General features: G+C 36.3%; 1 protein-coding gene across 2 annotated transcripts in view; it reads left to right on the top strand.

Annotated features, from left to right (window-relative positions):
- The window catches only part of LOC139149671 (proteasome activator complex subunit 4-like), a 69660-nt gene that overhangs the window by 23014 nt on the left and 31248 nt on the right, over positions 1 to 15398 (top strand). For both annotated transcript variants that reach the window (XM_070721530.1, XM_070721531.1), the window contains exons 23-34: positions 211 to 339; positions 883 to 1074; positions 1367 to 1503; positions 2008 to 2061; positions 2276 to 2405; positions 3438 to 3682; positions 4123 to 4192; positions 4611 to 4736; positions 5202 to 5354; positions 7233 to 7429; positions 12764 to 12895; positions 13432 to 13616. In XM_070721530.1, coding sequence (XP_070577631.1) covers positions 211 to 339; positions 883 to 1074; positions 1367 to 1503; positions 2008 to 2061; positions 2276 to 2405; positions 3438 to 3682; positions 4123 to 4192; positions 4611 to 4736; positions 5202 to 5354; positions 7233 to 7429; positions 12764 to 12895; positions 13432 to 13616 — 1750 coding nt within the window. The remainder of the gene's footprint in view (positions 1 to 210; positions 340 to 882; positions 1075 to 1366; positions 1504 to 2007; positions 2062 to 2275; positions 2406 to 3437; positions 3683 to 4122; positions 4193 to 4610; positions 4737 to 5201; positions 5355 to 7232; positions 7430 to 12763; positions 12896 to 13431; positions 13617 to 15398) is intronic.

Consider the following 15398-nt stretch of genomic DNA (forward strand, 5'->3'; position numbering starts at 1 on the left):
TAAGAACTTTCTTATCGCAAAACTGAAATGTAGTTTGCATATATGAGAGTTGAATATATATTCCATATTCCCTCAATGAAGACCTTATAGCTTTCATCTGACATTCATGCAACATGTAATAGTTATTATGATATCTCAATTTGATATTTTATAGTGATATTTTATAGTTAGTCAGATAGCCAGCTGACGTTGGTGAACTATTATTTGCAGGTTAGGAGACATGCACAGAGTGTACTGTTTGTTGGACTTAAAATCTATGCTTACTGTAAGAGAGATGTACTCCCTAGCATCTTGTGTAATCTGAAAGATGACCCCAAGATATCTCATCAACAATTTAAGGTACGCTGTCTTTATTCCCAAGAACGCCTCACTGTTTCTTTTCCGGTTGTGAAAACTACCTCCCTCCGACAACCGTCCGATTTGCCAGTGTGCATAGTTCTCAAGACAAACCACCTCCTGCCGTACCACATCAACCAACTAGTTGTGTAAACTATTTAATTTTGGACAAATTTTTTACAGAATTTGTTTTCAGTGTACACCATCTTTGTTGTGTTTGAACAGTCTTAAGAACATAAGCTCAAAGTAGGCATTACAAAGTGAATTTAGTCCAACATGTTTAATTCTTGAAAGCGAGAATTGATATTTCATAAATTTTACAATCACATGGTTTACAAGCTGAATACTAAGAATTTCATTATGTTTTGTTTGTTTGTTTGTTTTGTTTTTTTTTGGGGGGGTAGAACAAAAACAAAATGTAATTCGTTAATGTATGTACGTACTGAGCAGTGTATACATGTATATAAAACTTCAGCCTATGTTGTATAACTACACCACATAATAATATCTGAAAGTTTAATTCTGTTGTTCAATGTTCTTCCACAGGGAGCATTGTTTGTATTGCTAGGTATCAGAGAATGGAGTCTTGCAACCTTGCATGATTTCAAAACGGTTGCTAGAATTTGGCCAGCCATCGTCCACGCTGGACACTCAGAAAAACTCTCCATCATGAAACTCATGGAAGATCTGGTCAACAAAATCCACAGACATTATGAAACCCTATCAATACAAACTCAGGTAAGTGTTTGAACTATCACAGTCACTGTAATAACGTTTTAATTGGATATCTCTCTCTCTCTGTCGCTGTCTTTCTTTATGCATATATACATATATACGAACACACACTCTCACTCACATACATACACATTGTTTTTGCGGTGATACTGTTATAATGATTCGTTTTGGTTGTTGTATGATTAATGCACTAACAGCTCAGAGATTCTTGATGTTTTCTTTTATGCAGTGTTTTGTGAAATGAGATGACAGTCAGTTCGAGTTGATAATTTTCTGGTAACTTCAATCCCCCTAGGTATCTGATGACAGTATTCGGTGTGCTGCTGAACTCTGGAGTGCCAGTAATCCTAAACCTTCCCTACCAGCGCCCTCTGCAGATGAGTTAGAAAGAGGAGTTCTTACATTGGAGAAGAGAAATAATGAACAAGTGAGGTAGGCAACTAGAGTACCGTAGTTAAAAGTGTGTTTAATTTTTGTTTGCTTTAATCATAGAAAACAATTGATTTTATCCTCTCTTTAGGTTTGGAACAGTAACAATTTGTTGACTTAAGTGAGTGAATGAAGGGCTAGAATAAGTCCAGAAAACAGATTCTGTAGACATTGTGAGCTTGAAATTATGAGCATCAGGATGTGCAAGTATATTGACAATGAAAGATGGCATTAAAAATGAAATGTGAAACAGAAATTAATTTTTAGGCATTCTTTGTGCAATGTTGGTTCATCCGCGTATTCTCCCCTTATCCCTTTGTTTTTGAAAGACATTACCCAAAAATTAGTAACATTACTGTAAACATGACTGTGGCATACTATGCATCAAAGGCTTGAATGTATCAGATACAGACAGCTGTGTATGTACAGTTCTTGTCAGTTCCAGCTTGCTCTGTTTTCATAATCCCTTCAAATCTCTCTCACTAAACTCTTTGTTTGTCTTTACAGTTGTTACAACCAGCTGATCAATACCTTAGTAGATTCAATTAACTCAGGGACATTGTAAGTATACAAACTACTCTCCGAATTTTCAAATTTCAAATTTTCAAATTTCAAATTTCAGATTCATGAATACATAATATACATGGAACAATTCATTCATAAAGGTTTTGTGATTTTGCACTGTTTAAGATTTGACTCAGACATTTTGTCAGAATGTGAAGTTAATCAACTTCACAACAGTCAATGTTCATTCCTTTGTGTGCACACTTCACAGGAGATGGAAATTTTCCCAGATAGCCCTAGGTTTGCTAACGTTGATGATCCGTGCCGATCTTCCACTACCGCCAAATGCAGTCAATCAGTTTGTGAGTGGTCTGGTACATGACTCCATCACAGTCAGAAAGGTGAGAGATCTACCTTTGGCTTTGGTTTAAATCTTCAACGTTGTAGCTTTTTACACAACTATGAGACTGTTGATGCAGATTTTATACCTTTAGCGGGGCCCTGTTCAAGCACTTAATACAGAAATGAGTCCTTTGCAAGGTTTCCTTTACAAAATCAAAAGGTCACCTTTTTAGCCACCGTGTGCCAAAGGCACTCTAAGAAGACCAATGTCATCACTCTGTCAGTCTGTGTGTGCGTCAGACTGTCCGTCCACTGGCCTGTAGACCAACTTTGTGGGGCTCATAACTCAAAAAATATTGCACCAAATGTGACAAATTTTTGGATGAGGAATGTTTTGGTGATTATCTAGAACTGAGTGTAATATCATAGATGTAGTTTTGCAGAACTACAAAAAGTATACAATTGTGGTTTTTCAGAAATTTCAAAAATTTCCATTTACGACAGAGTTATTTCTATGATAATAGGTATGTATGTTGGTAGGGACAATTCATTCAATATTTATTCAAATTAGCATAAAATTTGCATGTATGTATTTTGGAATATTTCAAAGACCTCTAGGTTACACAAACAAATGTATATTTCCTTGGGCAGAGAAACAGTGAACACCGCCGATGACAAATACACTCACATTTCATATTTCATGTATTTCATGCATCTATTACTGATAATAAATGCATGAAATACATTTTGCCTTTTCGTGTGTAATGATCACCCTGGCTTACCACGCATTGTGTCATTTTTCACTTTGCCCGATATTTCATGTTGTGGTCTCGAGAGAACAGCTTGTCCGGTTCATGAGATGAACTGTGTGATTTTCAGAAAACCTGCTCAGGAAATTTTGTAAACAGGAAGTCAGCCTACGATTAATACATTTTTGCTAATTTTGCCTTTTTTATTTTATTATGGGAGTATAATGATTTTTACTAATTGACATATGAGTAATTGATAATTTTAAGAGCGATAAAAGGCAATACTTCAAGAGAGACTAGTTTAAATTATAATTTTATTGTTTTTGTTTCTTTCTTTGGCAGACTGCCATCAATGGAGTGGCAGCCATCTTGAGACAACACAAGAAAAAACACAAAACTGTGGAAGTTGATCCGTTCCAACAAGTTGACCTACCAGCTGATTATCCAAGAGATGAAATCCACATGGGTGATAGGCTAGACAACTCATGGCACCACTACGACAGCAGTAATCTGCCCAAAACACAGGAACAATGGGATAAATGTGTCATGATTGACAAGACACACTGGGGATACTACACATGGCCGAAGTGAGTCTGTGTTCCTCTTGCTTCTTGTGTCGTTTCAATTCAGTTTCTCTTTCAGAATTCCTGCCATGTGAGTGCAGACTTGCCAGTTTGTGAAACATTCTTGTCAATGCCATCTGTTTGGATTGGATGATGCTCTTTAGGGGAAGGGTCCACAAGAAGCGCCCTCAAGTGACAAACCTTGTCTACTAATTGTGTGACAAAAAAAATAACACCAGTAGCATTTCATGTGGTTAACTAGAATATTAAACTCAGCAGCGTTGAAACAATGCGAGATGCCAGTATTTGAATATATTTTTTAGCTTGCTTTTTATTGTAAAAGCAAGCTGGCAAAAGTAAGCTGTAAATACATGTATATCAAGAACTGCAATTTGCTCACCACCATATTCTCAAAGTACCTCAGACCATTTATTGTATTGTTCAATTTTTCCCCCTGATTTCAGGCCGATGTTGACGTATGCTCCACTGAATGAACAACCTAATCTGGACAGAACTAGAGAGGAAATGTCGGAGGTACGGTGCATTACAATGACATTTTACCGCATCGTCCGTGTTGATTGGGGGTGTACACGTACTCTATACAATAAAGATAAACATGAATGGAATATGAATTACACCAAGATTGTGACAGACACAATACAACTATTTCATGTTTCTACGTGTAATGAAAGCAAGAAAGGAACACTGATAGGCAAATACGCTTCTAGTTTAACCCTTTTACCACCATGATTTGAACCAATCCCATCGTTTTATATGGCAAACTTGGACCTGTAGACTTGGGAAATAGGGATGAAAGGGTTAAATATTTTCTAATTGGCGCAGCATTCTTCCTATGTGAGCATTTTAATTCCAGTAGTGGTACATGTACTGTATATTGCTTTCATGTTGTGTCCACATTGCATGTCAGACATCTTTTTTTTTTTTTTTCCAGGGTGAGGCCATTGTGTATGATCATTTTAGCAACCCAGACTTTGTAGACAAACTTATAAATTTCTTGTCTTTAGAAGAGAGGAAAGGCAAGGACAAGTTCAACACCAAGAGATTTGTACTCTTCAAAGTGAGTAAAAACTTTTTCCTGCTCTTTTTGGATTTTGATTGGCTAAATCAAGCAATTTATTTCCAAGATGCATGGCATATCTTGCTAGTGCTTGTTTAATGAACGTATTCCAGTATAAGCTGTCTTCAAAACTTCGCTAAAAGTTTATCATTAAGGCAAGATGTTCTTTTTCTCCAAAATGGTTGTCTTTTCTGTTTATTAAGTTGTTTTCTCATCCCAACTTATTAAAGCAGCTGCTGAATATCTCACAAATATCCAGGGGTCATAGTAACCCTCATATGAGAAATGGATTTTTGTGGGGGGATAGTGTTATTTTTCATACTAGCATTGTTTGGTTGATGAGTTATTTATCTTTTGAATCGAGAGAGCTGTTTAGATTTTCTTTACGGCACATTTTACTGTATCTTTCTTCAATGATTAATCTAACCCACAAGTGTTGGCCTGTCCTCCCTCTCTCTCTGACAGGGCCTGTTCAGGAACTACGGCGACACTTTCCTGCCGCTGTTCAAACCACACATGGAGAGACTTGCCTCAGACAGCCAGGAGAGCAGTCAACGGTGCCTTGCAGAGCTGATCTCAGGAATCATCCGGGGATGCAAACACTGGTCGTTTGAGAAGGTGAGTGTTACAGTGATGGTGTCAAGGGATGGTTATAGAGTTTGTTGATAGGGATGGTTCAGTTTTTACATATTATTCTTGCAGTAACAGTGAAAAGCAAGGACTTGGTCTTCCAACAGTTAAGGTAGTATGCACCTTGAAAGTGAAAAACTTAAACTTTTGCTCAAACTTTCTTCAAGGAAACTTTAAACTCTTTCAAAATAAACTGTAAAAATCAGAGGTCACTTTGCAAATTTTGGTACAGGAGAAACAAATTACCCAAGATTTATTGATATTTGCAATTGAAAATGGCTGCCATCTCTGTGTTAACTTTATTGAGGAAAATAAAATTTTTGATTTTCGAAAAACTAAGACAGTGAAAATTTTTCTTCCGCCAAGAGCTTTAAAATGAGCCCCCACAAGTGGTATATCAGAAAAGAATTCAAAAAGTTTGAGAGTCCGAATATCTGTCCCTGAGGCGCATTCTACCTTAATTTACTCAAACATAAGCTGTAGTTGAATCAGAGGAATGCAAATTGCCTCAAAAAGTCCCCAGTCCATGAGCAACTTAATTGTTATTGTCAAAGTGGTACTTTGACTGTCCTATGTTGTCATTACTTTCTCTTCATTAAGGTGAAGTACTACGAATTATGTCAAAATTAAGTTGTGGTGTCATTTTCTTGAAACTTTGCACAAATATTCTTGGAAGTTGTGCAAGTGCAAAAAATAAAAATAAAAAATGGGAGTCACCATGCTCTTTTCCATGGAAACGGACGTTAAAATGGCGTCGTTAGAAATACATAAAAATGATGTAATTCACTTAAACTAAAGAAAGCAATTATAAAACGTTTAGCAAATGAGTTAATTTTAATAAATACCAAGACTTAAGATCCATATCTATCGAATGTATAGTTTTCATGATGTTTGTAAAGAAATTTTTACATAAGTATCGATTACAAAATAACGATATCCAATTATATCACTACATAATTTTTGAACTTTCTTCCTGTCGCTTTGAATGGTGTCATTTTGACCAACTTGGCGAATAAAATCCTGACATAATACCATTTAGTTTACACTTTTAATAAAGGGTGTCACCACGTACTTTTTACAATACCTCCAGGTGAATGGGTAATATGCGCCATGTAAATGGGAGAGAAATGTTTATTTTCGCTCATATTGAATAAAAACCAGCTTCCTAGGGGGGTCCAAATATGACAAGGTTATACGTCACATGTATTTCTAAGAGACTGGGTCAAAAAATTAGGTAAAAGCGCAATTTCAACAATGACAGGTGATGTTAAATACATGCGCTACAAAGTAAACCCATTTGCGACAGGCTGGAGTTAAATCTGCGCAGAAACATTCCAAAGCGTTGTGCGCGTCCGAATTCGTCGCCATTACCTTAACACTGTTAGTGTAAGTGAAATAAGAAAGAAACAATTTCATTAGACGAGAAGCACTGGGTACATTTACTAACTTACATTATACACGTACAACATGTTAAGTGTTTGGGAACAGTAATCAGAAACTTGAGAAAGGCAAGGAAGCTGAAATTGACTCCTGATCCCAGTAATCCCTCTCTTTATTAGTCCCTGTAGATAAATTCATAGTGCATATTGGAAACTTATTGCTGATAGAAATAAACACCAGGCTTACAAATGTCTCTGTAGAGAGACATATTTTATGACTGAACAGAACTACAGTCACCATCAGTGAGCAGTGTAGATGTGTCGTACCATAATGTACCATAGTTTGCTGACTCGTGTACATTTTGCATCAGATACACATGCCCATCATTATATGCATCCCTGAGAGTGCTGTGTGTTTCATGACAGTCAAAATGAGCCATTAACGTGTGGAAAAAGTAAACATTCATTTTTTGGTGTCTGTTCTCAGCTCGACAGGTTATGGGAATTCCTTTCACCTGTGCTGCGTTCAGCTCTGAATAACATGACAGTAGAAACCGTCAATGACTTTGCGGCCAGCATATCCATAGCCTGTGAAAGCCGTGATCCACGGAAACTCCACTGGCTCTTTGAATTACTCATGGAAAACCAGCTCAGTGGAGAGGGAGGCTCCTTTGCAGATTCGAGGTGAGTGGAAAAATACGTCCCCGAAGAAAGATCTGTATAACCTCTACATACATTATATCGTAAGTTACGTATATAAGGTGCAAGGATGGGAACTCAGAGGCTCAGCTGCTGTGTTCATTTAGTCACAGTAATGATATGCTGATTAATCTTCATCAGTTCTATTTTTTAATTGACATGCATAACCAGGTTGACTGGTAGTGCATATAATCAGAAATTAACCCTTTTAACTCCCAGAGAGGTGACAGTTCACAGTTGCCAAGCTGAATTTAGTTGAATATATATGTTGTATGCAATGTTAGGTTACTAAACAGGTAAAGATTTCTTCCAAACAGGTGAAGCTTTCGTCCAATAGTTAAAGTTTGATTTTATCAGTGGTTCAATTAAATGTCTGTCAATTGTCAGTCTCAATTTATGAATGTTAATGTGTTAAAATTACACGTACCATTGGTACTGGATTTGAACTTTTTCATATTCTCATATATTAAAGATGTTGCTAGTAACAAATGAGATGATCATAGAATTTTTTTGCCGGTGTAAAAAAAGAATGAAAATTGCAGAAGGGTTGCTTCAATCTACAGTTCAACACCGAAGGTGTGTCAATAGACTTGTAGGAGTTGAACAATAAAAACGACATGTATAGTTGAGGCATGGAGCTAAAATATTAAAAGGATTAGGCTACAAACAGCTATCTGATAACAAAGGTTTTATTAGCCAGGAAGGTAGGACATAAAGTTCACCCTACTGATTGGATGTGGAACATAAACCACGTTATTGATACGATGGGCAATATATGTGGTGTGATTTATGTCCCTAATACAATGTATTCTTGCTAGTGAGTGATGCATTTTTCCTGGTATTTCCTTAAATGTGCTTGCCTGAGATGTATTTTAATATAATGAAAGTAATTGAAAAAGTGTGTTATGGAGATATTAAATTTCACCTTTTGTGGCCTGTCTTGATACATATTTTATGATTTAATTTTGAAATGTTTTTGTCTGCCGTATTGAGGACGCAGTTTTCATAAAATGATTGGTTATCCCCATTCAATACGAGTATATGAATTATCCTTCAATATTTTAAAACATTGGCTTTTTTGAAAATTGCTAGTCCACTTGGTTATGCACTTTTTGCAACAGGCTAAATGACTGGAATAATAACCAATTGTTGGATATTTAAGAAAGTTTTGTCATCTGTGGCTTCTACTTCATGAAAATAACTGTGAGTTATACAGCTTTAACCCTTTGAGCTCCACAGTCGATCTTTGTTGCCCTTATAAAATATACCCCTGTCAATTTTCTCAGATTTTTGCCAAAATTTTGGTAAAAAACTGTAGTCAATGAAATGTGGTGTCCATTTGGTCCAAAATTATAAAAAACATGCAGAAAAAATCCATAAAAATATGTAAAATGTTGCAGTAAAATTTTGGCGGGAAAAATTACAGCACTCAAAGGGTTAATATTTGTATGCTTTTACCAACATGCACGCGACTCTGATTGTTAAAAACTTTGATGATAAAAAAGCTTTATCAGTCTTAATTTAAACTTTAGTTCATTTTCTAGCATTTTTGTTATTTTGATGGCAAGTGATATTATGATAGTCATTACAAGGAGAATTAGATTTCTCATTATAGAAAAAGTGATGTTGAGCTGTACCATTGAATACCTGTAGGTGGGTTCTCTGTTAGGCCAAAAAAAATAAATTGTGCTGTTCCAATAACATGATTTTCAAAAATAGGTCGGCAGCAATTTTTTTTCCAAAATATTTTCATTTTTAAATATGCATTTTTCAGGGGTTCAGGGCGATCAAACACTGGCCACAACATTTCCAGAAAAATGTATCATACATATAAAAGGAATAAAAACATGAAAGACATCCTCTTTCAAATGCCAAGTAACGAACACATGATTTTACGGGTTTTTTCTTTCCTTTTTTAGTACTTTGTGCCCTGTGGGCACAAGGTACTAATGTGATGGCGCGGCCCAATACGGCCAACATAGTGGGCCGTATGCTGTGGACGCAGGTATCTCAGAAACGCTTCAGTAACTTTTTCTGAAATTTGGTCTGGTGGTCACTTGGGCATGTATCTCAAACGGTCTTTTTTCTTTTTTGATTGAATCATTTTAAAGTCACTTTTTTAGCTTTTTTCTGAAAACCACTATTTTCACTTTTCCTCAAAACCACTGATTTGATTATTGTGATGTTTGGCATGGGTGTTCGTATAGTTGAAATACCGTCAGAAATGTTCAAAATTTGGTGATACATGCCTTACATTATTTTTAAACAATATTTTTATCCATTTTATTTATATTTACTTGATTTTGCCTCACTTTCGCTAAAGCTACCGTCTGCGCATGCGCACAACTGTAGGACAAAATCTGAGTTTTAAGAATCGAAACGGACGCCATCTTGTTTCTCGGTATGGGCACATTTTTTACATTGTGAACGTTTCACTGTGTATTTCAACATGTTCTATAGTTATGAAGTTGACAGTGATGCACTTTTGCAGCTGTCGTGTATTTTTTGGTACGAAAGGCGCCTTTGATCGACTGAAGAATGATGGCCTCCGTAGGCGATAAACACCGGTACTGGCAGGCATATCAGTTCTACTGAGGAAGTAATCCACTGGCCCGTATAGGTCAGGGGCTCACTTAGGGGAGAACCACTTATTTCTGGGGGGGGGGGTATGGAGGATTTCGAGGAAAAAAAATTGTCACCAGGTGAAATAAAAGAAAAAAATTAAGCCTGTAATGGCTCGAGAAAAAAATATTCTCATAACAGACAGAAATAAAAAAGGAATTGTCACAATGCTGTTGAAATGAGCAAAATTTTGGAAACTTCATTCTCATGTATTCTTTGCTGGCATGCTGCCAAAGGCACGCAAATGTTTTTACCACAAGTAATTCTTATGTGTTTTTTTTCCAGCACTTATGATATAAGCATTCACTACTGTACACCTCGGTGCACTTGATGTTTTCCTTCCCTTTTCTGACCCAAGAAATCATGTTTCAGGATTTCTGTTGCAATATCTCAATGGTATAGGCAATATCTAGATGGGACTATTTGACTTCTCTAAATCGTGAAAATTTAAAACACAAGATAGGAGTCAATAAACTAGTGTTAAAACCAATACATTATTCTCTCAATATAATATGTTAGAAAGATTACAAGTTGACAATGAAAATTGAGGAACAACAAATATATTGAAATACAATGTGTGAGCCTTGTTTCTCTGACCACAAAAGATAACATCTCCCCTGAGAACTTAAAAGGAATTGACTGTTTAAAGAAAAGCAGGTATAGTACTGATCACAGTTGATTTGCCAAAAAGTGTTCTATAATTTAAGTTGTATATATAATAGACTTTCCATTTTGTTTGTCATTTGTTGGAATGTAAAATGAATAAATAAAAACATCCTGTGATATGTGAAACACTGGCTTAAATTTGAAAAATTGCACTGCTACTCCATTTGAAAAAAAAAATTGATGCAGGTCTGACTGTAGAAATAAAAAAATGCAGCTGTCTCTCTAACAAAAAAAAGTTCCCATACCCACATCCTGCATACCCCCCCCCCCCGAAATCAAATGGGTCTCCCCTTAATATGCGCATGCGCACATAACAAGTTAGCGTTGTTTTTCAAGGACTGCCATCATGTTTCTCGGTCAGTTGCGGATTTTGACGTTTTAAAGGTTTTAGCGTATATTTGATGCTGTCATGTATTTTTTGGAACGAACCGCTCCTTCGATAGACTAAAGAATGATGGCCTCCGTACTCCCCAGTACCGGCGAATCCATTGCTTTTAATAGCGAGGCAATCCCACCGGTGGCCCGTACTAATAGCTGGGTGAGAGCGAGGGAATGCTCTGTCCTTCTACCTCCGGCCTCCATGTCATAACAAACTAGCGTCTTTTATGTTGATATACTGTCCTTTCGACACAGCGATAACTTTTAGTTTTCTGTTGCTTATTTTGGGTAATTTCGACAGTTGTGCATTGATTTTGACATCATCTTTTACTTAATAACCGTCGATGTCGGCAACTCTCTCGCTAGCCCTGCGTACGATGCTGTGTGTTAGGAACGCACACAGGGAATGCACTGCGTACACTGCGTACGTACGCAGGGCTAGCGAGAGAGTTGCCGACATGGACGGTTATTTACGAAAAGTGAATAAAGACTGGCATTTTTGGAAGCGATCGAGTAGCTGACGTGGGCAGGGATACGACTTGGGCCCAAGAACGCTGAATTTCGGCAGTAATTTGGCTTTTTACGTCAAGTCCCAAAGTGGATTTGAAGTCACCGACCCTACGTACGGGTCTTTGCAGGGCTGTGGTGAGCGGGGCGAATAGCTGTAGCGGAACACACAGCATCGTACGCAGGGCTAAATCCGACATGGTAATTTGCCATGATCATCAGATCATACATGATCCGAGATTGCACTTTAGCAAGGTCACGATAACTAATGTTGTTTGTTTCACTGTCGTTTAATACCTATATTTCCACTAAAAGGCCATTAGAATTTCCTCCTGGCTACTTTGAAATCGTGCACTGGCATGCATGTAGTTGTCAACATCACTATGCTTTAATGTACAGTAGACTCTCATACTATGAATATATCGACTGTCACTGCAGTGTGCAAATCACTCTCATATCATATCAAAAAATGTAGTATTGCGACGTTTGAGCTGCCAGAAGCCAGAATTTACAGTTTACGAGAAAGTTATCTTACATGTAAAACTCAGTTCTACTATGAACAAAATGCAAGCTATGTTGTATAACTATCGTGAATAGCATAATATTTTGTACCTATCACCGTGTCAGAAAATCAGAAGGAAACAACCAGTCAGACAAACTGTGGTCAGGATGATACTGTCCAATTTTAATATTTGTCTCTCGGCACACACCAGATACTCATGACTGTAAAACAACATTTCCATATAATTGTATATTCAGTTTTATATTTAGTTTGCTTTTCACCATATTGTATGTCCTTCCCTGCAAGCAAATGTTTTTTAGTCAATGGTTCATATCAAGGTTGTTGATACTTAGAATCCACACTTGAACTTATGCTGGACCACTAACCAACCAGTTCAAATAACTTTCATTTATGTCAAAACAATTTGACTTTTTGCCAAATTTCACATTTATGGCAATTAATAAACAGTAAGGAGGTACAAAGGACGTCGGTGACCCCGGGCCCCATGTTTTACTTCCTTGTTTACGTAGCTCTAAAAAGTTTAGGGTCAGCAGGTAAAAAATACTGTAGGTCGGGTTAATGGAAGAGCACAATTTTTTTTGTTCGGCCTTATCAACGCTGAAGTTCTATATTTTACATTTCAGTCGACTGTTTGTTCTGCAAGGCGGTCTTGCCCAGCAAGAGTGGAGAGTGGACGACATCCTACATCGACTACTCAAGTGCATCGAACCTCACCTGTCGCACAGTTACAAAAATGTCAGAGACAGAATAGGAAGGTATGTACATGCAATCTCACCTGTGAGGGCAGTATTCTGTCAGGGATTCCTTCATGTGATTAAGTATGATCTACCCCCAGGAGAGATGACTGCACTTTGCGTTATCAAAAATATTTGTCATGACTTTTCAATGATCATACCAAACATGGCTGCCAAAAATTTAGCTTGTTTATGTTGAACATTATAGGTATATATTGTAATCCACCAATTGTGATCAAAAGGTATAACAACTGACTGTGGTAAATCCTAGTAAAAAGAAATGAAGTGATTGTTTTTCTAAGACTAAAATATTTACCAGAATAAGCACATAGATTATTGACGTTAAGATGTACCGACCAAAACATCAAAAAGACCGTGAGTGTAATAGAGGATATACTATTCATGAATAAATGTCTCACTCAGTGTATTAAGCATCCAATCGTATTTATCAAAGTCTAAACAATAGAAGTGTTTTGTGTTTCTATAATATCATGCACACGTGTGAGAAATGCCCTAAAGGGAAAAATTTTTAAATTTTTTTATTTTCCTGATTACAGTACCCTTGTAAATATATTCCTGTACGACTTCCCCGTGAAGGGTTGCTCGCCAACGATATCACCACAGAGAAAAGAATTCATTGAGAAATTAGTCCCCCATCTAGCTGTGTTAAAAGATATCGACATTGTACCCATTGATTCTGATAACGGTGAAAAACAGATGGCAGTCAAGCTGTGTAAAACAGGTGAGTGGTTTGTACAGAGAATGTACAAGTTACAATATTGATTTCTGAGTCCAGGTGTATGACTGCAAGTTCTATTCAAGAGTTTCACAATAGCCAGTTTTTCAAGCAATTTTAAAGAAATTGAATGACAACATTAGTGTGAGATTGGTTCATTTGCCATTTCACTTATTAAATGTAGAAGTCACGAAACATTTCACTTATTAAATGTAGAAGTCACGAAATATTTAAAAAATTTGAAAGTCAGTGATCTTGAAATTATTTGACAATCATATTCTTACTGTTATATTATTACTATGCATTGTTCAAGATTGACCAAGCCTCATGATACTTCATCAGAAGATCAATAGAGATTTTTAAAATTACACATTGGCATAGTAAACCTCTATCATAGGTGAAATGTATCCTTTGTGTGCCCTAAAGGCTAAAGATTTTCCAGATAGCAGCATTTCTCATAGGAATATATGGCATGTTATAATGGCTGGGGGTAATTTCTGTACATTAAGAGCAAGAGGGGTAGTGGAACTGCTCATGTGCAACTTTCATGTTTATAACAATGTATTTCATGCATAATATCTAGATGCATCAAGTCAATTTAGCTGCAACATTTAAATTCTACGATAATTAATATACATTATGACAAATATATTTTAATGTGCATGTACCTTGAATACAGTGTTTATATTGGTTGTATCGGACGTGTAGGAATTTGAGTGCAGTTCTGACCATCCCTTCCCTTTAAAGGAAAACTGCATAGTTAGGCATAGCAAATTGCATTTTTGCCAGGTTTTTTAGCTCACATTTGGTATATATATTTATGCCAAAGAGCTAATACGTCAGTTGGTGGTGTCTGCATATATGTATATATATGTACCAGTATGTTTATAATACATGTCTGTAGGTACAGTATGTATGTCTTCCACACCAAAAACTCCAAAATGCAGCACCTACCATCGTAGTACAGTGTATTTGGTGTACAGGTGCACCCAGAAGTGGGGATGTGAATTTGTTCAAATGAATATCTTAGTGTCAAAAATATGAAATGAGGTAAAAAAGGCAAAATCCTGCAAATTGTTAAATTTCTGTAGGCACTGACCAGATTTGGTTGAAACTTCATAGGCAGGTTCCTTAAGGTGACTTTAGATTTGTTCAAATTTTGGTGAAATTTTCATAGTTGTATTTTTTGGGGTAATTTTTCCCGTTTTTGGTCAAAAAATATTTTTGTAGACTGCTTGTCTGGTTGCTTTGAAACTTAGTATGCATGTTGCAAGGGGTAAACTCAGTTGAGTTTGTTCCACTTGTGGTGAAATTTGCATATTTGTATTTTTTGGTCATTTTTTCCTTTTTTTGTCAAAAAAATTTTCTCTGAAATTGCTGGTCCAATTGCTTTGAAATTTAATATGAAGGTTCTAAAGGATGAACAATTGAAATTTTGTTCAAATTTGACAAAATCTACAATATTGTATTTTTGGACAATTTTTTGGTCTTCTCGTTGAGCAAAATGCCAAATATTTCATTCATGAATTCCTTGTCCCATTGCGAAAGCTTGAGAACCACTGCACAATTTAGGTTTTTATTTGGTGTGAGATGTATGCTCTACTGTAAATTGGAATTTGTTCAAATGAACATATCATTTACCAAAAGTATGCTAATGAGCAGCAAAAATGTCAACTTGGTGAAAATCTCAATAACTAAATAATAACTAAATAAAATAATTATTATCTTAAAAAAGTATGAAACATCCATGATAATGCAAATTTTGTAAATTACAAATCCATGTGGAAG

This window comes from Ptychodera flava, chromosome 14 (assembly GCF_041260155.1).
Source record: "Ptychodera flava strain L36383 chromosome 14, AS_Pfla_20210202, whole genome shotgun sequence".
Taxonomy (NCBI): Eukaryota; Metazoa; Hemichordata; class Enteropneusta; family Ptychoderidae; genus Ptychodera; species Ptychodera flava.